The 25,720-nt window shown below is 40.5% G+C and overlaps 1 protein-coding gene across 2 annotated transcripts in view; it reads left to right on the forward strand.

The window, feature by feature from the left end:
* The first annotated feature begins 7,221 nt into the window (after nt 1–7,221).
* The window catches only part of kcnd3 (potassium voltage-gated channel, Shal-related subfamily, member 3), an 83,215-nt gene continuing 64,716 nt past the window's right edge, over nt 7,222–25,720 (forward strand). The window contains exons 1-2 of one of the 2 annotated variants that reach the window (XM_026332612.2): nt 7,222–7,303; nt 8,267–9,446. In XM_026332612.2, the coding sequence (XP_026188397.1) occupies nt 8,344–9,446 (1,103 nt within the window). In that variant the 5' untranslated portion in view covers nt 7,222–7,303; nt 8,267–8,343. Of the gene's footprint in view, nt 7,304–7,409; nt 7,537–8,266; nt 9,447–25,720 lie in introns of those variants that run through there. The other variant, XM_026332613.2, reaches the window with a different exon arrangement.

Consider the following 25,720-nt stretch of genomic DNA (forward strand, 5'->3'; position numbering starts at 1 on the left):
AGGAAAAGATATGAGTGGAAAAACGTACTGCTCTAGTCACCTTGAACCCGCTCGATGTTTTGTCTCACAGAAGCAATTTTGTATGTTTGTTTCGAGTTGGTTGTAATTTCATGGCTGCAACTGTACGGATAAATCAGCCAATATTAGTTTATTGCAGATATAGTATATCATATCAGCACATGCATTATGTTGACTGACTATGGCAATCAGCAAGTAAAATCAGTAAAGACATGCCAAAGGATCTTTATGTTCGGTGTCAATGCCCCTCAGTGCCAGAGAGCACTGACAAATTTGTTTTTCAATAATGAAAAGAGTCACATTAAAAATGTTCTGGTGATCCTAAACTCTTTCCTATTGACTTGAGTGAGAAAGTGTGTCCAAACGTTTGACTGGTAGTGTACGTAAAGGTGTGATCCTTCTACAGCCTGTAATAAGTGATATATCTCCAATTTACCATATTACCATCAAAGGATTTGTATGAATGATCCGTGAAAGGTGTTTAGATTGAAGCCAGCAAAAACACAATTTGTATTTCACTCCTGGCCTTGTAAAGTAAAGTATGCTGTCATATCGATGTGTGTGTTTGTGTGTTCTTCTGAAAAGGTTAAACTCGGTGTGTGTCCCTTTGGCTCTTTGTTCAACACTGGCTCTGAGTAATTAAGTGAAAATGTGTCTGTTCAATGTAAATGTGGTGGTAGTGCTTTGACAGGTAGATTGCTATTTGGTCCCATGAGTACAGTTCTTTATGGAAGATAGAGTCCTGAATGACATCCCCTGTCAGAAAGTGATGATATGCACTCCTTTAAAGTATAGGAGGCAACTATATAAAAAGCACTGTGAAACGTTTAATTTGTGTTCTTTGCATTTTTATTGCACTTAAAATTCTGAAGTTTTTATGTCTGCTAATTTATTTAGTTTTACTGCACTGATTTTTTATTTTTTCTTGTCACCTCATGGGAGATTCAGGGTTACAACACAAGAGAACTTCCACAAATGCCATGTTCCCCTTTTGGCTCTTGGGGGCTCTGTCTCAGTTTCATTAGGGTTTGCATATGATGTAAAACTTAAGCATTCCCAGATTTAAATATGCACTCAAGTGGTGTGTGCAGGTAAGTTTAATGCAGGCAAAATGGGGCTAATCTCCTCATTTATGTCTTTCAGGTAAAGGTGTATTGTTCCATAGAATCAAAGGGTGACTAGTTACATATTTTGAATGAGGTATTTCTGGTATTTTTCAATAATAAGGCATACCTGATGTTATGGTTTGCAAAAGCTGAACTGTTTTGACAAGGTTCTCACACCTGGGGCCAACACACCTGTGTGCCTCACCTTCAATATTCAAAACACAACCATTCCAAGCAGAAAGACTCATTTAGACTCAGGGCCAACAAAGGAACTACATCTCCCAGCAGTAGCTGCACCTAACCTGATGAGGCTCTGCTGTTGCCACCGCAGCTCTGACTTGCAAAAGTGATTAGACAAATGATGGATAGATTAACAGATTTCCTGTTCTTCCTCTCTTCCTGTCTGTACTCCATGTGTTTAAAGGTCTATCTCTTTGTTGAGATGTACTCATTGTGCTTAATGATTGCACAGAGGCAAACAGCCATATCCATAATGTATATTTTAAATTATTCTGATTTTATTATAATAATGTACTCATCACACTCTATTGAACAGCACATAATGCTCCATGAGCAACACTTCAAAATCAATTAAAGATGCTCTACGTTTTCACTATGTCAGCATTTATTGTCTATTAAGTCTAAAGTTTCTTTTTGTAAAATAAAAAAGTCGCATGTCCCGCTGATATAGTGGGAAAATTAAGCTATCATCTGTTCTTCCACTCTGTTTATCAACAAGTCATTATGCTGTATTTTTTATATATGAAAGACACACAAGGCTTTTATTTCTCCAGGTTATTAAACTCGTGTCAAATGAGTGGCCTTCCAAACTGACTGACAAACCTAGATTAAAAATCACTGTACACAAATGTGCATTGTTCAAATTAGTGTAACGTGCATATATATATACAAGTTGTGATAAAGGCATAGGTTTCTAGACATATTTCTATCTTGCCTTTGCTGCGTCATTAACTAACAGATGGTTTATGATGAAAGAATACACACTACCACATTCCTTGAAAATATTACTGCATGCTGCTGTAGGAAGTCCGTGTGTTTACAAGAAGGTCTAGAGTGTGTGGTGCTAGATTTTCTGTGAGTCAGTATATGTCTAGAATATCAATGACCTCTTTACACCTCCGATTGCTCTGCCCTGAGGAGCAGAGTGATGAAAGAGAAAATTGGGAGTAGACAGTCGGGGGTGAGTTTCAGGCCTTTTCTCCGAGCATCTCTGTCTGAGGGTGAAAATTATCGTACAGCCTGTTTGGTCGGTGTAAACTTAGCATTACTTCTTATATAATGCAGAAGTAAGCCCACAGGAATGAACGTCAGAACCATGTATTCTTTATATCGGCACAATCAATACATTTTCCTTGATGTTTGACCTACGGCGAACTTTCAACTCTAAGTCATGTGACTGGAATGACACGTGAAAACCTAGCAGTGTGTGTTGCTCCTTTCAAGTGATATACAGTTAAATCAAAAGTTGATTTGAGGTAGGCCACAAAGTGAGCTGTGGCAACACTGCTTTCCTTGTCCCTTGGTGAGAGCCAACTCAATAGACAAAGTGTGACATTTTACAGGGTTGGACTGGATGCAGGATTTGCTCTCCTAGTCTCTTTGTGTGGTGGAAAGAGGCCAAGAGCACATCTCCCTCACCTCCCCACCCCGTGTACCACTGAATACCTCCCTGAACAGTTGACAGAGGGGCTGCCAAGTCGGTGTTTGGCACACCAAGGATAAAGGAAGATTTTAGATACCTAATGGGGATTAGAGAAACTAAGAAGTCAGGTTGTGGGGAATTTATTAATAATTGAACTCAAGGAATGCAGCAAACAAACAACTGAAAACCATTAACATTTCAAAACAAAAGCCTCTAAATTTACTCATGTGAATAAAGTGCAAACTAGGGAAATGTGGATTCTATATTTTAATTTGCAGTTATTTGATTTTTTTTTTTTACTGAATGCCTGTTCATGCATGTGTAGCCTTGAGGAGCAGCCAGGAGAGTTATTAAGGTAATAGCAGTTGAGAGTGACAAAGGAGGAATATGAAATATCACCTTTAGCTCAACTTCTGTGCCAGTAAGCTGCACTTGTTAAATCTCATGTCTGGGTAAGTGAATTTGCCTTCACCTGCCTCCCCTTACTTATTATATTAGCCACACCCCTCACACCTGTTTCTCTACAAACCATGTGTGTGTGCAGAACAAAGAGAACAATGTAAGTTCAAATTCTGAGTTTCCTTAGCTGTATTACTGACTGTATTTGTTTGATATGTCACTACTAATGTCTATTAGACTATTTGCATTGTGTTATATATTATTTTTGTGTTTATTTAGCCAAGCGTACCAAATATTTTGACTTGACCTGAATTGTATTGGAGACTGAGATGGTGGATGCATTCATGATGTGAGTTGTTTGGATTTATCCTTTAAGTTCTTAGTTATTGAAATACTGAATTGTAATAAGTTGATATTTTCTTCTTGCATAGGCAAAATCATCCATCCACACGCCGAGATCATGAATAAATGGATAAAAGGGGGGGAATATTCAGTGGATCCTGTGTTTAAATGTGTGCTCCACCAAATACTGAGTTAGAACAGCACTTTCTAAATCTAGATGTTTTCCAACTATCTCTGCCTTATCAATGCTGATTGCCTGGGTCAGGTGCGTGCTGCCAATCAGAAGCTGGAAGGTACCAATTTATTTTGTCTTCCCCTATTTCCACCCTCATCTGAGATGGTATGTTCCAGCCTGTGATTGGCTGAACACACCTGATCCAGGTAATCATCAGTGGGTGGTGCAGGGGCAGTTGGAAAACAAGCAGGACAGTGGCCCTTTAGGAACACGGATTGCCCACCCCTGCTTTACTTAGAGAACCTTTAGGTCACATCTTCTGCGGACGAGGTTAAATATAAATGTAGGTCACTAATGATATGAATGCAGCATTCTGTTTGTATGCCATTGTTTTTCACATATGTTTAACAGATTTAACTAAAATAGCATAAGAATGAAAGAGTGTGTTAAATAAGCAAATATTCCACATTCCCCAAATGTGAAACAATTCCTTTAAAACTACTCAGTGGAAATAAAACGGGAGGTCCTTAATGCTGAATATTGAGTAAAGTAAGACTAAATAATGGAATCATTTGCAAAGTAAACTCGAAGACTGCTCTGATGGGATGGATGGTTGACTGATAATGTGGTGGACTAATGGGGTGTCTTACTGCTGGAGGATGATTTTCCATCAATATGAACACTTACCTCCCTTGGGATGAACATTAAACAAACCCGTTTTATCAACTTATCCTTAAAGTTTTGTCACCGAAACATTTCTAGTTTGCCTCTTGAGGACAGACAGGATTTTGAATTTTAATGTCAGTGTTGTGTCTTTAGGTAATTACAGAGGGCAGTTGACCATGAAATTCAACCCACCTTGTTATTCAGTGACATTTGAATTACTGGAATCGCTCACAGACTCATTCATTGAAAAGGCCAATCTCAGTGTAGCTCAGTGTATCATGTGTCTGTGGGTTTATGTGTGTGAACAGTTGTGTATGTGTGTGCTTTATTGAACTTCTATTCTTGTGACAGCCAGTTTAAATTTAAGACATGGGGGTATTTTTCACAAGGTGAGGTCATTCTGGCCATTCTGCATTTTTATCAAGGGGCCATTTTATGGTCAAGGACCTAAGTGAAATACCCGAAGGTACTTCTTTCCAGTGTATCATTGCTCCTAAGCCAGGACACACTGTTCAGAAGCAACAACCAAGTGTCTGTACATGTGTGCATGTCGTTTGTTAAAGGTATAATTAGGTTAGGGTTAGGTTGTGAGTTAGTTATTTAGCTAGTTAGCTGTGATTGTTAGGGTAAGGGCTTAGGGAATGCATTATGTCAATAAGCTTCCTCACAAAGATATATGTGCGTTCGTGTGTGTGCGTGTGTGTGCGTGTGTGTGTGTGTGTGTGTGTGTGTGCGGGCTCGCATGTGGGAAATAATCACTAGTGCTTTGTCATTTTCAGTCTACAAACATCAGTGACTGGATTTACAGTGTGGTTAGGAATTTAGTATGTACATAAATGTTCATTCTTCCTATTGTCCATAACTGTGATGATCCTATTGATATTCAAGTGGACCATATGTATCTGAGGAATAGGATCCCTGCTGACCCAATTAGGGTTGCACATTGTTCTGCAGATTACTGAATAATGTGGGGAAACAGACACTGACACTGTCTTACTCCGAATATAAATGACCATATATTCATGTATTGATGTTATTCCTCCCCCATGTTTGAACTCTAGCGTTGATGTCAGTGTCACATAATGCAGGTCTGATTGCCTTGTTTCAGTAAAGCTAACTGAAAGAACCCAAACCCATAGGCTGTATCAATCAGAATTACAACATTTAACAACACTAATACCTACCTACTTACTGTACGTGCTGCACCTGCATCTCTTCAGTGCAGTGAGTTTTTCCACTGCAGCCTTTTTGCTTTTCTTTTCTGAGTATACTTACATGTCGAGATGATTACCAGACACTGCAGACTCACGGGGCCCCAGAAACAAAAATACAGACAGACACTGTCAAGGACCAACATAAATATTGTAGCTCAGACTCTGTCAGATAAAGACATACAGCAAAATATGATTTCATACTCTCATTATTGTAGTTTTCTCTTTAGCTGAATAAATGTCAACAGGTTTTCTGCAGCTCATAGTCTCCATGAATGTCGTTGTCTGCTGCCACTGTAAGATATTTCAATGAAAGTTAATCTTTGGATGTATGCCTGGACGTCTTTGTGGGTCCACTCAGGTCTGGGGAACCAAAACCTGACTTTGGATACAGTGAGGACCCTGGTCAAATGTAGTCAGCCTAACTGAGATAAACTGTGTATCAGTATATCAGCCAGAGTGTGTCTGGTCCCATAATAACCATGGGAAAACATGGTTTCAAAATGAATAGGTTTTACATTATTGAATGGCAAAGTATTCTGAAAATTACTTCACAATTACAACAGCGGATTGAAAATGATTTTCTGTTGGTCGGCTACTCAGCGTTTTAGGATCAGAACAGACAGTGAAATTAAGACTTTTAATTATTTCTATTTCCCTTGAAGCACAAGAAACAAATAATTTTTTGGAATTAGCTCCTATGACTTTACATTCATTTATTTATTTTTTGTGAGTGAGGCTGCTTGTTAATTAATGCCAGTGTTGGCTTTCTGTTTGGTTCTGTTCAGGTGGATCAAAGCTCAATAAGCAGTAATTGATTTAATGCATGTTGGGTTTGGGCAGGTTTGCATTGGGCCGTTTTGTTTACCTGCCTGGCCCGCAGCTCTGTTGTTTGGGTTCCCTCTAATTTCATTGTTGTCAGAGAAATGGCCCTAAAACCAGCGTCATGCTACATGCTCAGCTCCAAATGGCAGACACAGTTAGCAATAGCTGCTGATGACAGTGGAGCATTTAACAGACCCAGAGCCAAATATTTCCCTCAGGAGAGACAAAACCGAACTAAAAGAGAACGATATTGAACTTACACTCATTAGGTGGCCAGAAACACAACTCTAAATGAATGACAATATTGTTATGTGATAATGATAACATTGAAATGTCATTGCTGCCACTGCTGAGCCCAAGTGCTCAATAAATCAGTTTAATTAGCCTGTTGCTGGTTTCATTAAAGATATAGAAGTCCAAGGTAATCTTGTTTGTTGTCCGCCCCTGGTTGATGCTTCCTGGGGACAGCTCAGCTGGCAGCAGCTGCTTTATGTGGCCAACAGAGCGCACATAGCCCAGTGTGTGAATGGCTGGGCACTGGACTCATTTTTGCTCTGAGGGGATCTTTTTTTTTTTTTTTCTTTACTGCCGACAGAAGATGTATCATTTATACATTTTAAAATCTGCGTCTAAAAGTGTTTTGCGCATCATTTTGAGTCCTGGGCGAGGTTTCCCATAAATGCAGTTCTGGTCCTCAATCCGCCCTGCGCAGAGAGAGAGAGGGAGAGAGGGGGAGAGAGAGAGAGAGAGAGAGAGAGAGAGCGCTCCTCCTTCTTCTCCTCCTCCTCCTCCTCCGTGTCTTCCCACCACTCACCCCGAAAAGCCAAGGCAAGACGGTCGTCACGGCGGAGCCCTGTTTGTCCCCTCGCATAATGGGAAGTGAATTAAAACAGCTGCGGTACGTGCGTCTCCGGTACTTTTCCGCTTTCGCCTCCGCGGTAACGTTTGTCTGATTTGGCTCTCTCTCTCTCCTCTTCGCTTGATAACTTCTTTCCTGCTGTTTTTCTTCTTCTTAGTCACGTTTTCAGAAATAACAAATAACCTGCGACTTGTCACCAAGTAGCTGTGGAACTGCTCGTCTTTTTGTTTTGGGCGGTTGTTTGTTTGTTTTGGATGGAGCGTTTTGAATCGGTGAGTTGGAAAGTGGTCAAACGTATTTAGTTCTGCCAGTTGTCTCGCTTTTGCTTATTTCGTTTATAAAGACTTGTCATCCAGTATTGTCGGGATACATGTCGTTAGATTCAATCTTTAATTGCTCCTGAAAAACCATAAAACTGGTTTTCTGAATTGTGACTGATATAAAGATGTATCTGCAGTTTTCTAGTTTGAACTCAACAGGTTTGGAATCTGTATCTTCAGAAGACTACAGCCTGGTAGAGACTTTGACAAAAACAATCTGCAGATTCAGGCTCTTGCACTTGTTTTGCTTGGCTGCCTTCAGTTTTCCTAACATGCAGTGAAGGTTGGTTCTTAGCTGTAACTCAACAGAGGGCAAGTGAGAAATAAAGCCTTAAAGTAGTTAGAGTGAAGATGATGCTTATGGGAAATTGCAATATGCCCCTGTCATCACATTAACGCTTACTCTGTCAAATACAAATATATTTTATATTCTGCACTTCAAAGGTTTCTCTCCCAAAGTGTGATGTTGAGCTTTATTTGCATTGAAGATACTTTTCTGCTGTCTCAGCTAGACTGCCTTGTTTCTGTCTTCATTGTTACGTCCATTCCCAATTCTCACTGGCTCAGCCTTCTCTTCCTTTATGTGTTTCTTGCACTTCACTTTCCTTCTCGCTTTCTCCCCCATGACCAAAAACAGCATTCCTGTGATTCCTGTCTAATAAACTCCCCCTCTTCCCTTCAGATGGTGAATGAGCTGAAGTCAAGCTGGTCGTGAAGGTGCTGGACTTGTCCCCCCCTACACCCCGAGCCGGACAGAGCATGGCGGCGGGAGTAGCGGCATGGCTTCCCTTTGCCCGGGCGGCAGCGATTGGCTGGATGCCTGTGGCCAATTTGCCTATGCCAGTGGCACCCACCGAGAAGAACAAGAGGCAGGATGAGCTAATCATTCTTAACGTTAGTGGACGGCGCTTCCAGACCTGGAGGAATACGCTGGACCGCTACCCAGACACCCTGCTGGGCAGCTCCGAAAAGGAGTTCTTCTACAACGAGGAGACCAAAGAGTACTTCTTCGACCGGGACCCTGACGTGTTCCGCAGCGTGCTCAACTTCTACCGCACAGGCAAGCTCCACTACCCACGCTATGAGTGCATCTCTTCCTATGACGAGGAGCTGGCTTTCTTTGGCATCGTCCCAGAGATCATCGGTGATTGCTGCTATGAAGAGTACAAGGACCGGAAGAGGGAGAATGCAGAGCGTCTGATGGATGACCAGGAGGACAACAAGGACGCTAAGCTTCCCAACATGACCTTCAGGGAGACCATGTGGCGGGCTTTCGAGAACCCTCACACATCCACCATGGCCCTCGTCTTCTACTACGTCACCGGCTTCTTCATTGCTGTCTCTGTAATCACCAATGTGGTGGAGACAGTTCCCTGTGGCTCAGCGCCCAATCAGAAGGAAGTGCCATGCGGTGAGCGCTACACAGTGGCCTTTTTCTGCATGGACACGGCCTGCGTTATGATCTTCACCGTGGAGTACCTGATGCGCTTATTTGCTGCGCCCAGCCGCTACCGCTTCATGAGGTCTGTCATGAGCATTATTGATGTAGTGGCCATCTTACCCTACTACATCGGCCTGGTGATGACTGACAACGAGGACGTGAGTGGCGCTTTTGTGACTCTCCGTGTTTTCCGTGTGTTCCGTATCTTTAAGTTCTCCCGGCACTCGCAGGGCCTGCGCATCCTGGGCTACACACTGAAGAGCTGTGCCTCAGAGCTGGGCTTCCTGCTCTTCTCCCTCACTATGGCCATAATTATCTTTGCTACCGTCATGTTCTACGCAGAGAAGGGTTCAAGCTCCAGCAAATTCACCAGCATCCCAGCCTCCTTCTGGTACACCATCGTTACTATGACAACGCTCGGGTAAGATCAGAGCAGACACCTCTTTTATCTGGTTGCGAGTGCAGTGTGTGTGTGTGTGTGTGCATGTGTGCAAGTGTTTGTATTTGCATGACAGTGTGTGAATATGTAGCTGTGTATCTGTAGTCGAGTCTGTTATGTGGAAGTCCGATGTGTGATTTCATTTGAAACTGCTTCAGAAGTCAGTGGTAACCTTTCCAAGATACACTTACAAACTTTACACATGATGATAGGAGACTTCAGAGAAATAGCAGTTTGTATTACTCAATGTGGCTGAATCCACTGTGTTTGACTGTGTTCTTCTGGGGTGAAGAGCAGCCATCAAGGTGTTCTCTCCCAGCAGTGTATTTGCATCGATAATGCAAAGACACCATCGATAATCGACACAGAGGGAAAGACATACGGGAAATTGTAGAAGCGGAGCAAAGGGGAAAGTTGAAAGCATCAGAGTAAAAAGTTATAGAGAAACAGATTATGCTGTTATTTTCCTTTCTTACTTGGCTTGTGGTCAGTGAGAATTAACTGAAACACTGACTGCATTTTGAGAGCCCTTCTCCTTAACTTGCTCTTTGAGACGTAAACTAGTTTCTGGCCTTGAAAAATTAAGTGCCTCTTGGGGAAAAAAAAAAAAAAGGCTCTAATGCAGAATATCAAAATACTCTAGATTACAAGAGGCAAACAAGTCGTCGAGTCAATCAGTTGAGTTTGAGTAAGAGACTGAGATAATTAATATTATTAAATAATTTTAAAAGGCGTACATGTTACCATTACTTGCTGAATGCCTAATTAACCTGCAGCCCAGAGCTGTTTGTTATTTTTACAAAGTCATGAATTAGCTGTAAGTTTTACAAGGTGAACATGTTCAGCATTTTTCATACAGTCTTTTGTGATGTTTCCCAACCTGTTTTTCCCCATTTTTATGTCATCGTATACTTTCCACCAGTCATTTTATGGCAGTGAGGGGAACCACGCATACATCATTAATTTTAGATTGTGTGCACGTACGCACACAGTTCTGTGATGCAGCACTATTAGCCCTAATGGTAATGTGTTTTATTAGTGTCCCCTGTTGTGGATCTGTGAGTCAGACTGAAGGGCTGACAAATTGCAGCATCCTGCTAAATGTCAGAGTCATGGAGGCCATAAATGGCTCTGAGCTCATTGCTGTGACACACTTGGCACCCTGTCATCATGCCCTGCCAGTCACAACCTGCCCAGAAGATCTGGTATTGAGCAGATGTTTGTTTCTGGAACAAGTCTTCGGTATGTGGAAAGCACTAAGGCATTCTCTGCTAGGGCTGTCTGTTCATTTTACGAACATGCACCTGCTCGCGTTGCTGTCCACACAACACGCTCACACAACACCTGTGTCTTTCCACTGAAGTGAGACCTGAGACACTAAAGTAGTCTCCTGTTGTGTTTATAGTAGCACTATAAAAGAGGATGACATGTGTGTTTGTGTGTGTTAAGAGGGGGTTAGTTGTTGAGCTTGGCCTCATCAGTAAAACTGTGGCCAGAAGTGGGTGTCAGAGTGACTAATGATGTGATCCACTGACTAATATAAAGCCGCTTGACACCCTGGTCTATGCTTTCGGTTTACGTTATAAACACACAAGATCATACACACATAAATGGTATTCGTCTTTGTGCACCTGGGCATAGACTAAGGCATGAATGCCAATATTGCCGGGTGTTTTCATATTCATACCAGACCTCGTTTGTGGTTTTTCCAAGTATTGCTTTGTTCAAATGCTGAATATGATTTCAGAAGCACCATCTTTTCTTAATGTGTTTCCACCTTTTCGTTCACTAACTTGCCCTGGAATCTGTGGAAGAGCATCCTGACTGCCTGCTGACAGCAATTTATACTCATCTGAATAACTGAGATCAAAGACAGTTCTCACATGCATTTTCCTTGACTCCTCGTTTTCCTGTCTACATACTCTACCTCAGGTAGTTTTGTGCTGCGTTGGGTTCTGCTTTGTTCTTATTGTAGAGATACTCATATTTATCTACGTGCCCTTGTTTAATTTACTGTTAACTTTTGATATTTAGCCCCGGTGTTTGTGCTGCTGTGTCTTGTTTTTTGTTTTTTGCATGTGTTTACGTACACACAACTATGTTCATTAGCACATCCACATACATGTAACAAGGGTGCCCTAGGGTGCCACATACACGCTACCTTGTCCGCTGTGGCCTTTAGAGTGTTTTGTTAGTCTAGCAATAATCCAGCCTCAATCAGAATCATAATCCCACTTCAACAATGAGTAATGAAATACCAGGTGAATAGCTTTTTGTAGTGCACCTCTCCTTTTTTTTTTTTTCCTGGAAATGGAAGTTGATTTAATGACAACAATATGTGAGAAGAGAACAGAAATAGAGACTGTGCTGACGGGACAGGGAGAAAAACACACAAATGGGCATCTATTTATTGAATCTGACTTTCTCATTATTTGGAAAATCAGATCACAGCAAGACGTATTTGCAGGAACAATATTTTGATATAAATTGGCTTTGTTACAAACAAGATAAGACTCTAAAATCCTCAAACGCTAACCCTGAAGCTGCACTGTTACTTTTGACGAACTGGACAAAGTTTAAAAAAACAAAATAAAAAAAAAACCATTTACCCAGCCATGCTTAACCAGGACTGCCATCCTTAGAGTCCCACATTCACTCTCTAGCAGGGCTAAAACGCTTAGCTCAAATCCTGCGAATGAGGGGCAGACAGGCACACAGAAGTGAGGTTTTAGCTAAATCAGAGACATTTAAGCAATAAGACCTGTGAGGGATTTTGTTCCCTGGGTTGTTAAACAAATTGATTTTGACCTTTTGAATGATAATAACTTCAAGCATTTGTCATATTTGGTTGAATCTGCGTTATAAACTGTTGTCTGGCTGGGGAGGAGGCAGACGGGGTGATTGTCTGGATTTATGAGAGAGATGCTGCAACTGCTAACCCCTCACTTTTTATTACTGGTCCAGTTAGGCTTCATATCTGCTCTGTGAAAAGATGCACATTTAATGGACCTGATTGCACTAGTGTGATCCTCGTAGAGTTTAACAAGGTTTCTTAAATTTTGTGCTCTTTGTTTTGTTTGGTTCAGAATCATGTGTTGTGCCTTACTAAAACTAAAACGTTTTGTTAAGTCTAAAACATTATTATAGTCAAATGTTTAAACTCAGCAAATGTTCACTACACTAATATTAAGAATGAAAGAAAAACCTAATTAAAACAGAATAGCTTTAGTTTTACACGTAATATATTTTTCTTCTAACAATGAGTTGCAGTGAAGTGGACGTGTTTTGTTGTTGTGTTTGGAATTTAGTTTTTCCAACACTGACATAATGCTCATTAAAATGCTAATATCCTAGCATAAAAGTGAGTGACTACCTGTATCTTATCAAAGTTTGTCCCTGACTGCACCATTTGAGAAACTCATTTTTCCAAAATAATTGGTGGAGCATTATCTAATTAATAGAAGGAAATACAATGCTCTTCTTCTCTCTTCAACTGTGAATATTCACTTCTCTAAAGGCCTCTTTGCTGATTTTCAACTTGGATTCCATCCAGTGAGGGAGGCAACTTGAAAGTCTGCCATAAAGATGCAAAGTTTGAATCTGTGGAGCATCGTACTGTCTGTCAAATGTCTCTGTGCTGTTAGCCAGGAAGAGTAAAAAGGAGGACCAGGTGTTGGCGAAATCACCACCCATCAGCGCTGATCGTCTTCCAGCTGCTGGCTGGTGATGCTCAAAAGGTTTCGACTCTTATCGCTGATGGAGGAAGCCAACATAGCTATTATATCTAATGTGTATCAATATTGGCTGCAGGAGCTATTGCACTTTGTTCAGTAGTTCATACAGTTCTGGTGTTTTACCAATTGACAGCTGGAGAAATGATTAACCTCTCAGAGGTTTTTATTCTTAGCTTTAATTTCTGATGGTAAGATTAAGAAAGTCCCCATCTTTATCGTGTAGCTTGTTAGGCACCTAATTAAATCCATAAAGCAACAAAAATAATGAGAATGTGTTTGATGTGGCCATACAGGCTGTTGGACAGCTGTCTGTTTGTTTGTTACAGATATTATCATCAACTCTTAGATGCTTACAGTTTTTGTTTGCCTGGAGAAACACTGAGTTAAGGTAGTTCATAGTGACGCCACTGGTGTAATGGATACTTCACTTGCTATTCAAATAAATGTGAATAAGTAAGAAATAAGCCAACATGTAACAATAAGCATCAAGAATAAATCAGTCCTGTGAACATATTCATTCTCTTGGTTTGCCCAGTGACTGAGAGGTATCTATCAGGTTCTGTATTTTTATTGGCATATTTTTGTATAGCGGCTTTTACATTTGAGTAGTTAAGAAGAAAATTCTCTGTCCAACAGCTTCCTCATGCTTGATTTCCGCTGTAATCCCCCGTTGCACCTGATAGTGTAACATCACCCACTTTAGTTGTAATATTCTCCTGCCTAATCTCAGTGGTTGTCATCCCTGTAAGCACCTCACATATTAGTCATGAACTGCTTCGCTCTAGAAAGACATTTTCTAAGTGTCTCACTTCACGTAGCCCAAACCATTCCCAGCACTACACATCACTGACTTTTTCTAATTGTTGAGGGTCCTTTAATGCAACCAACTCTCCTAAATACGTGGGGAAGTTCTTCTTTTCATTCTTTCTGCTCTTTCTACTCTTACTGTGACTTTTTGTGAATGAACAGTGCCAAGGGAAGCTTAACAGACATGCAGCATGCACAAATCTCACACCACCTGATGAACAGGTGATATTCTTGGTGTTTGTGCATGAGGCCTAGTGCCAGGTTGAATAAACAAAGTGAAACAAAATGTGGGTTGAGTCAAATTATCAGACTAAACCCAGTGTTGGATTTACCCCAGTTGAGTAGCTAAAATAATAATATTTGGCATAAGAAGAAAATGTTTGTCTTCTTACTTTGTGCCTCAGCAAAGACTATGGACTCTTGGACTTTTTTAGGCTTTTGTATTGACTATTTGAAATGTTTTTGGTGTTTTTAAACACCGAAAACATTCAACCTTTGCCAAATACGCATATCATGATGGGTTGTCTTTGCAATTTATCTCTTTTTCCAAACATCATTGCCATTTATTGTGTTAGAGTTTATTATGTAATTTGCAATTGTTTTCTTGTAGGTAATATACAACACTACTAAACAATGTGCAGTTATTTGAGCAATAAAAACAATCAGTTCCAGTGCTTTCATAAAATTCCCTCTGTTACACAACACATCAGGCATTCTCTTTGCATTTCTGCAGACTCATTGGTGACGTATTGATGAGAGCCGGAGGGATGGGTTGTGTTGTAGTCATTAGCATAGCTATGCCTGAGAATGATTCATTCCCTCATCAAAGACCAGCTTCTTTTGATCACTGCTCACACAGATCAATGCATGGCCGTCTATTTCCCAGACTGCCACTCAAGACCTCTAACATATGCTATTGTTGGCAGGAGCTGTGTGTGTGTATGTGTAGTAGATGTATATGGACGGTGTCTGCAAATTGGCTGCCTGTGTTAATTTGTGTTTAGAGTTATGTGTCCTACTGTGTGTGCATCTTTAAATCACGCATGTGTCTGTACCCTCTTTCGAAACCGATTTCCATCGAGCGCTGATTTACAGAGCATTCATTTTAGAGCCGGCAATATGTGAGAAAGATGATCAGCGCAGATGAGCAAGTATTGATTTGTGCAATAGACACACACATATGGTGGCCGCTGTTTGTGCTGCTAATTAGAGCGGGTGATGAGAGCACGACTGAGCGATAGCACCTACAGTAAGTGTGATGTCACTAACACATGTCACAGCTGACGTATGAGAACAGTTAAGGAGCTAACATGACAACGACGCTTTTGCTCTGGGCCTGTTCTTTATCTCTTCTTTCTCGTTGAAATGATTTCATTTATTTTTCAGTCATGAGTAGGGGTGAGCTGACCTGCACTCATGTTAATTACGGCCTATTTAGAGTTTGCTTAATGACAAAGGATCATGGGATCATACACTGCAGAGATTTGTAGTGTAGATGATGTATGACTACCATGGCTCAGTTCAGTAATGTGGGCTAAACTACTCAATGTGTTAAGCACTTACTGCTATACATTAGGGAGCTAGCCTACAGTAGCAAATCTTACTGTTTATCACAGAATGTAAAACAATGCTTTGAACAGGTAATTACATGCAATCAGTATGTTGAACTCCTCTCTGAATATGGTTTAAAAAATAACAATGCCTGCAACAAGACTCCAAAAGCCTTTGGATCAGATGCCATTACACAGATAAAGATCACAATAACAGGTAAAACAGAAGACCTAGGACGTGCTGAAACAACACATCAGCCCATGCACATCACACGTTTCTGCACCAAGAAATGCAGTGCTGTTTGTGTTTCATCTTCACCCAGAAAGTGTTTCATTACGGTTTGTGTTATTGTGTCAGATGTTCTATATGTTCTGGAGCCCATGTGTAAGTTTTGCCTTTAATGACACAGAAAGTCATGGATCAGAGATTTTTATATTTTACTTCCTGACAACACCTTCCACAGCCGTTATCTATCATCTTTCTTTATTCATTTATTTACTACAGCAGACATTTAGCATTTAGGAGGATTTCTAGTAAGACTTTGTAACCTAATTTCACCCAGGCTTAGTTATATCAAGGCTTGTCACAAATTATGGATTATTACTTCCTTACCTACACTGTCAGTGGGGGTTGGTCACCAACGTTGCAGCATAACAGAAGTCAAAATTCCTAAATTGACTTAACGGATCATCCACATTTCATACCTCTTTCATAGGCAAATAAAAACGTGTGTGTGTGTGTGTCTGTGTGTGTGTGTGTGTGTGTCTGTGTGTGTGTGTCTGTCTCCTCTCTCTCACTGACTAGATTGTGAAGCCAGACAATTTTCAGTAATGCGGCAGTACAGTATCTACCTTTGACCTTAAGATGGTTTCTGTGCAACACTGACCAGTTGAACTCACTGATATTAAAATAAAGATTAAAAATACTTTTATCCACAGATGTACAAAAGCATGCATTAGAAACACTGAATCTCGACTCCCTGCTGTTATTCTTCCTGTCTGTCTTCCAGAGCAGAGAAGCATGCTACTGCTTCCTACCCAGTCATCTGACTCCTATTTAAATGGCATCCATCTCCCATTAGCAATTATGTGCACTGTATTACAGTTGATGCATTTTTTTTTTTTTTTTAGAAATTCAAATGGAAATTAATTTTAGAATAACTAAAGTAGAATGACAACATGAATCAAGTTTTTAGGTAATTTTTTTTTATTAGCTTACACCATCACCTACAGTGGATTCAGAGAGTAAAACAAGTTGTACCTGTGACAATGTGAATTTCCCTGTTGTGGAATGAGTAAAAACGGTTTATTTCCAATGGCCACTCTGAAGAATGAGCACATCTATGGTCAGTACGAAGTATAAAAATGCATAAGACTGCAAAGCCCAGTAAGATAATGTGTTAAATACCTGTTTGAATCAAGAAATAATTTTATAGAATAATTCTTTATTTTGAACATTTTAATTATTTAAAGTAGGCTTACTATTTATTACTTATTTATATGGATTGGACTTGAATATAACTAATATGTGAGAAAGATGCTCTTCTTCCTATGCTCTTAATTCCGGATAGACACTTATATCCTTATATAATATACAGTGTGTGTGCGTGTGTGCGTGTGTGCGTGTGTGTATACAGTATATATACAGTGAAACCCCTTTGCAATTACCTGGTGTTGGTCACGACATGACATCAGGTCTCCATTTATGTCACAAGTACAGACAATAACAATGTGCTTAAACTAACAGCACAATTATCTTTTAATTAATTTTCAATCAATTACATTGTGTTACTAGTAGTTACTAACAAAGATGATAACCAGCTCTTAACGATTGCTTTAGTTGTGTGTATGTCATGGCTTACAATTTTGCTGTGGGGCTCGTTACTTCCTTTATCCATCCATGATTAAAGCAGCATTTGAAAAGCAACTTTTTTCACAAGGTGAAAATTGGTCCAAGAACCTCAAAAGAAATCTGCACACAATCAATAACCTCCTATATGAAGAATCAATAAGACCAGATTAAACATGTTGAAAAGAAGGAATGCACTAGCTCGGAGAGTTGGTACCTGCTGCTTGTGTTTTTGTGTTGGAGGTCACACAAGTCAATACTGCACCCCAGTCTGCCTTTCAGAATCTGCTACTGAAATGATTCTTCAGCCCTGCCAGGTGCTCGCTCACACCCCCCTGTTTTGTTTTTGGTCTGTATTTTATCCTCTTTTCAAGCAGAGATCTGGATGTTTGCCCGTTTATAAAGGAATATTGAGCACCAAACCTTTCAGGCTTTTACAAAATGCATTTACCTGGTCACTTTGTCAGCCTAGGGTGGAGTTTGTTGTGGCCAGTGTGACTGTGAAGGGTAATTGACAGAGAGGATCTTTCAGTGAGGTATTTCAAGCATGTGCTTTGCTTTGCCATCCTGTTTCATTATTGACGCGAGATGCATGCGAATATTGCATTGTCATATAGGAGGACACTGTGTCCTGTCTAACTTTGTCTAACGAAAGTGATTGGAGTGATGCTCAAGGTGCTGAAGCAAAAGAAAAATAACATGTAAACATTTCATTACTCAAACCGTCTCTCTCTCTCTCTCTCTCTCTCTCTCTCTCTCTCTCTCTCTCTCTCTCTCTCTCAGTCCCTCCGTCCCTGTCTCTCTTTCACTGTCTGTCACAGCTGATTGCCTTTAGCTATGGTCTTTCCAGGCCCCCTACAATTGCCTCACTCCTTTCAATTCAATTACCAGCAGGCTTTCAGTGAGAAACCTGAAAATGAGTCTGTAATTATCAGTTTCCAGGGTGTTTAGCAAAATCCTGGACAACTGATGACTGCTACCCACTGAGGGGGTGTAAAGACACATTCATATAATTTCCTGCACCCTTTAGGCTTTTGTGCGGCACAAGGGGCATGGCCCTCTGTGAAAACTTATCAAGGCTCATGTTTGGGCTTCTTGGCAGTTTATAGCTACGCTAGCTGCAGTGTAGGGAATTCAGGCCAAATTAATGATTTTACCATGCTAACATGCTAAGCTTAGAGACAATAATGTAAAACATTCACTGAATTACATTAAAAAAATAAAAGAGTTGATTGAGTAATGTATTGTTTTAGTTGTTTTATTCGAGTGGCCCTTGATTTACTTGACTTGTGAGCAAACACCAGAATGTAAACAATTATGGATTAGACAGTGTTGTGTCCACTGGGTAGACCTGCTCATTACTGAGGGGATAATGAGGGCTGAAGTGGAATGTGAGGGATGGTTTTCTGTACATACACTGTATAGTCCAAGTTACAGAAATAAATCGCCTCTCATCTCCCTGTAGAGAATGCAGTAAATGCTGTCTGAATGGCTCTGATTAATCTTCCATCTTCACAGCCAAGGCTTTCAAGCAGGTATGTGTCATTTATTTTGTTCTCTCGCTCTCCCGCTGACATGCATGCATTTTTCTCTCACTCATGCACACGCACGCACAAAAATACACACTGTGCCCAGCCCATGCCTTTCTGACTGTACTGTAATTCATAAACTGTGTTGTGTGCTGATTATGCAGGGTGACAAAAGCAATTGTTCTGTGACACTAAATCTGTGGGGATTAATGCTTGTCTCTGGAGCTCTTCCTGTGCTGTAGTATAAGAGTGTGTGTGTGTGTAGGGTTGTCTTTGTCACTCCTTTCCCCTCTGATGTGCTTCAGTATCATGACATTTGATTTGCCGCAGTTTCAAAAAAAAAAAAAAAAAAGTAAGCTTCTCACTTCATGGCTGAATATTGTGCCCAATACGATAATATATTCAGTTTCTCTGCTGTGTATTGTCAATCTAGTTTCAGTACATGGACGTTGTACATGTCCTTTGCAAATCTAGGAATCAACTTTTTTGATCCAGATGTCTTTTGGGGATTACACATGCTGGGGGATTAATCCTGCCATATGCCATCTGACAGTGCCAAGCACTGGGAAGAGCATAAAAGTCAAGTCATGGACTAACACCATTAATAGATTTCAGTAAGCCTTTTTTCCCTTCAGAGGTTGACTGGTGGCAATATTAATTCAATTTCCAAACCCCTCTTGTGTGTGACCCGTCTTCTACCTCTGTGCTCTGTAAGGAGGAAGGCCATGGTCTGCTGCCGCTCAATAACAAGTCCCTTTAAGGACTTTCACCAGCCTCATTTGACTGGAGACAGTCTGCATTATGTTTTAATCTTATTAGCATTAAATTAACACCACATCAATGACCTGCTCAAAACAGAGAGCTCATAAGTTAATGCAGTTTTCAGCTGATATGCAAAACCGATTTAAAAGCACTTCTTAAGGCAAGGGAATCATGAAAGCTATCAGTGTACTATGAGTAACAAATCATGATGAAGCACCACAAGGAACCCGTTTTAGCTGTTAAGGGGATTGCATACATATAAACAACAATACACCTAAGTCTTGCACAATCAAACTATCAAAGACCTGATGGGCATGAGCAAATGTTATTTCTCCGCAGAGGCTTAGTGGATAGGATAACCTCACCATCCAGAGGCAATGTGTCATATAGACAGGTCTGTCTTGAGAATAGGTTGCTATTAGATGTACTTGGGGTTGGCAGTTTGAGAAAAGTGGTTGTAACATTCAAAGTCATTTATATTTAGAGGCTACATATTTTAACCTGTAGCATGAAACGAATCAACTGACGCTTCACAGAGATTCTAATATGCAAAAGTGTCAGACTTTGGAACCTAATTTTTTTATCTTATTAACTTAAAAAACTTTGCTGTTAATTTGGAACCGTAAATCATTTTAGCTTAGATGTCATCTGTATAGAATAACATCAAGAAATGCAATTTTGCAGGGAAACAGAAACTCTCAAATGCATGTGTAATCTTAAATGCAATCTCCAATCTTAATCAGTCAGCTTGCTTATCTCTTTGTCTTGATAGCATGTTGCATCTCTACACATGCACTGACCGCGTCTCTTTTTTCCTTTATCTCCTCATACGAAATGATGATGTGTAAATATTTCTCATAAGTTCTTTTGACTTCAACATGTTTTTTAAACTAGGACATTTTTTTGACCAGCTTCTTCATTGTGTTGCCGCACAGTCCATGAGACTCTTCTTCTTTCTTTCATTCTGGCTCCCTCTCTCCTTTAAATACATGCACACATTTGCCTGCACAGTGACTTTAAACCTGCACTGCTGCAGTGCACAGCCATAACATCTACTCAATTCAAGCTATATTACAATTAATTTATCAGAGTTTGTGCTCTATGCTCAGTAACCTTGGGCATGTGTAGACACACAGCAGGGGAATCTCATCTTCCCAGCATGTTTGTGAGGTGAAAGAGAAAATGATTAACATTACAAAAGGGGGGGGGGGGGTGAGGCATAAGGACATATAAAACCCAATGGTCATAGCTTCTGTCAAATACATAAAAATACAAATTTGTACATAGGAACAACTGGTGCGCAACTTAATCCCATTTCACAGAGGGTTATCACATTTCAGAGACTGTTTTGGTAATGAGTGGAAAACACTCAGTGGAGGCTGTTCTTCAGTAAAGTTAATATAGAAATTTCCTTCTGCTTCTGTGGCACAGTAGAGTGAAATTAACTATGTCTTTCAAAACAGACTGTCTGCTAATAATGCACAGTAGGGGAAAGGCAATATCCAATGTCTGATAACTTCCCTCAGTTTTTGTGGCAGCTTTTTTATGAGGCAGATCTGTTTTTCTGTAGATTATTGCATGAAGAATCTGTCAAAATCCTAATTTAGTTTCTCACTGGTGTACTGCAAATAAGATGAATTCTATTGGACACACTACTGTGATGGACATTGGTTACATTACCAATGGAAACAGGCAAACTAATACTACCGCTAGCAGATCATTAGAGCAAAACAAAATAAAGTTATTGATAGGCCAAAGTTCTTCAGGTCCATGAAAAACCTGAATGTGAAACACATTTGCACGTTATCTCATGCAGAAATAAACACCGACTTTGATTTAAATAAAAATAATCCTAAGTATGCCAACTGTGCATTAAAAATGCCAGCAGACTTTCCCCCCAGTTTAATAATGCCTGAATTGCCTCTGTAGTTTCCCTCCACCACTAACCGATACTTTACATTCTGACTGAGATGCCTGCATGACTAAATCACCAGTGCGATGCAGGCGGATTTATCTATGCAATCCAGGTTCTTATCCACTCACATTACCAATGTGACTAATCAGTGTTGGACGGTGATGATAGCAGCAGCCTAATTGGTGAATATAGATCAGTCTGCAGTGATGGATGTTGTGGTCAAGTGCTTTGGACCATAATGAATGTTCACAGGCCAGGTGGAGCAGGCTGGCAGCAGGTGGCTGTAAGTGAAGCAACAGCTTTCCAATAGTGCCCCTTGGCCGGGCACACTGTGACCAGACACCCTGGAAACCTCTCCCTTCTGTATCTACATTAGTATTCTTGACTTACACAGGATTTGATGTGCTGTGTGTGTGTGTGTGTGTGTGTGTGTGTGTGTGTGTGTATATATGTGTACAGTGTATACATATGAGCCAGAAAGTGTGAGAAATAAATTGTCAAGAGAGAAGTGCATTTAGAGACTGAGTGACAGACGAGAGACAGGAGAAAATGCACGTCTCCAGCAGCACAGGAGACACATTCTGTGTTGGTTGTGCTTAAGCTGTACCGTGGGGGAGCTGTGACTTTTAACAAATGCAGATGAGACCTGGGCTGCTATAATTAGCATAGGTTGAATTATGAATCTCACATTTCAACATTTCAACTTTCACTTTGCTTTGTTTCCTGTTTCTTTCCCACAGCATTTCCAGACAGCTACAGAAGAGCTCACACCTTCCATGAAGACTTGTTAATATTAGATATCTTGTTCCTTCTGCTTTTGCTGTTAATCATCAGCGAATTTGACCAGTGTGCACTGTATTGTCGATAAGGAAGAAGGAAGAGGGGATTCAGTGAGAAGGTTAGAGTGATAAATGGAGTGCTGGGAGAGAAAAACGTGTTTAGATGAGGTTGAAGACTGCAATCTATTGGTCATCAAACAAGGAGAGAGAGAGAGAGAGAGACACTGAAGCAGATAGATGAAAGATGGTCAGGGAGTAAGAAAAAGTTTTTAAGGAATGCAGACCAAAGATAGAAAAGTGCTTTTGTGTGTCTCTCTGTGTGTTTTTCCCTTCCCTGTAGAGCAGCTCTAAGTCGTAAACTTGGCCTGTGCCCCAATTTCCAGCCGTGAGGTCACTGATGTGTGTTCTATACAGAAGGCATGCTGGGAAACAGTATCAGATTTGAGCCAGACACTGTGGACAAGCAGCCAACGTTGCCAAATACATTTAGAAATTCACAGATGGCTGCTATTCGGGGCTTTACCAGTCCAAATGTGTTTGTTGTATGTGCATGCTTGAGTATGTGTACCTGTCTGTCTGTGTAGTGGCTGTTGGCATTCACGTGTGGATGCTTATGAAGAAGTAAGAAAAGCAGATATGGTGCTGCTAAATAGCTACTGCATATTCTGCAGAAATGCTGGTTGTTTTCCTCACCTGTTCTCGGTGTTGTTTTACTGCTGCCGTTATTGTTGTGCTCTAAAGTTTGGTTTCTGCTATTTTTAGTGTGTTTGGTCATGATTGCCTCATAATGTTCATGTGCCCCCCACTGGTCTGAAGACCAAATAAATGAACAAAGCAAGAGTGCAGTGATTGTATTGGAGATCTGTAACTCGGCAAGAGCACTAGACATGAGGGTGTTTACATTACCAGTATGGGTTGAGGTCTGTTTCATACGTGTACTGAATAGGGCTGCTCGATCGCTCGTGCAGATATCACACACACACACGACTATAGGCTAAGCAAGTGTCTTCGAAAGGTGACCAAAGTGCACGTCATTCAGGACTCAAGGCAAAAATAAGCAAAACAGAATGTGGCAAAATAATTGTCTTTTTCTCGACTACATTGTTTTTGGGATTGTTTGGTGCCAAAATTTAAAATGGAAATCTAATTTTGGCTAATTGCACAGGCTGAAGGTCCTTAAAATATTAATATTACAATTATTTAATTGAAGTTCCATGAAATTTGGTGCACACACCCCTGACTTTTCCTCCAGCGCCACCATGATCTATGGTTAACATCTAACTATTGGATGAAATTAGATGAATTGTGATGACTCTCACCGGTTAGCCTTAACCTCTGGGGCCAGCACCTAAAATTCTAAAATTCACTATTTCCACTAGTTTGCTTTACCAGCAAATACCAGCAAAACCGTGTGTGCGCGCGTGTGTGTGCTATCATAGCAGATCAACATGAGCATGTTAGTGTACTGATGTTAGCATTTAGCTCAAAACACCTCTGCCTCACTGACCTGCTAATTAGACTGTAGACTGTACTATTACATTTGACTATTAAAACTGCATTCATACACTAAGTTACAATGCATACTGATAAACTTGTCTGCCACTTGAGCTCAGTTTTGCTGTTTGTGCATGACGCACTCCAGAGAATGATTCAGAGAGACGGAGACAGAAAGGGACAAGAAACGGTCTCCATTGGAGACAGATGCAATTATGATTAGACCAAAGTCAGGGGATGGTGTAATTCATCAGCCCATTTATGAGAGGATGATAAGATAAATGCTTTAGTAAGTGGAGACCAGTCACTGCATGGGGTGATTGATGTGATAGTCATATAATCCAATAAGTGATTGTGGCCCCAGCACTGCAGCATTATAAACAAAGATGTATTGAAGGAAGCAAGATTTAAAATTGTGCGATAGTTCAGTCACAGTAGATGTGACTTTTTCTGTGCTATCACTCATAATAGTGTCTTACCTCTGGGCCGATTTATTGTGTTCAGCATAGCGTTTGAGAAATTGTCTGGATCTGTTACTGTTGGGATGTTTTGATATTGCTCCGTGATCAGGATTTATTGATTGATGTCACTTAATCCATTTGTGTTATTGTGTTTCTGTGTGTGTGTGTGTGTGTGTTTCTGTTGCATTGCATTTTTTTTTCCCAAAGCCCAATCATTTTGGGATTAACGAATGATTGAATGGCTTCATGGATATAATCCTGATTTGATTTCATCATGATGTGTTTTTTTATTCCTTCTGCTGCTCCATAATGCACTCAGTTTAATTTCAGCACATTCAATTTGCTTGGTTTTATGAAGGCTTTTGCCACGTTTGCCTCCTAGCAGGGAAAGAAAATATTAGGGGCTGTTATCTTCAGTCATTCATCTGCAAAATGGACTGTAATTATGTTAGTTATGGTGGTTTAATCACACAGAAATGCTATTGAGTGATACTAGACAAAGTTATTAGTTTGGGGTTTTAAATGTGAAAATGCAGAATCCTCATGAAGCCTGCCAATGTGTCTTTCACCGTGGTTTGAACACCTATTGGCATATATCACACATTCAGGCTAAAAATAGAAACCATCCACACTCTCATCATCGGCCCCTCCCTCTTCACCACCTCCTCTCCCTCCCATTATCTCCCCTTTCTCAACACATCCCTCTCCTTATGTCTCCTCCCCACCTCCTTCACATTCATACACCGCAGTGCAGAATCAACACTGTGTATATTCCAACAGGCACAGTCACATACATGGTCAAAAAAACACACACAACAATGAGACGTAATCATTTTTTTAGGTGCCGTATTTTTAAACATGCTATCCATTGCTCGGATGTCTGTGTTTCCGTGGTAACCCTAGGCTGTAAATGAGAATTATGTGTTGAGTACATAATTATAACACATGCACACACATATAAAGCTGCAGCCACAAAGACTCCCACCTAAGAGGATCAGTGGTAGAGTGTTAGATCCGTCCCTCCATTTTCAGTGTGTTATTAATCCCAAATTTGCTCCAAAAATGTGCCGTTATCAAAGTCTTTCTCGCTTTGCTAGCTCTCACTTTCTTCCTCTTGTAACCACAGCTGTGTGTCTTTAATTACTGAGGAGACCTGATAAAACAGTGCTACAAGAGTGTGTTTCTGTCTCTCTATTCTTCCCTCTCTTTTTCCCCTAGAGCAGAGAAGCCAATCAAACTATTCTTCTTTCTGCACAGCGCAACCGGTGAATACACAGTGACTCATTTTGCATGCACCCTGTGTACATCACACACCTGTTGCGGCTCTAATTGAACTGTACGACGGTCTTTTACAATCGGGTTGAGAGTCACAGGGC

Source organism: Mastacembelus armatus, chromosome 7 (assembly GCF_900324485.2).
Source record: "Mastacembelus armatus chromosome 7, fMasArm1.2, whole genome shotgun sequence".
Classification (NCBI taxonomy): Eukaryota; Metazoa; Chordata; class Actinopteri; order Synbranchiformes; family Mastacembelidae; genus Mastacembelus; species Mastacembelus armatus.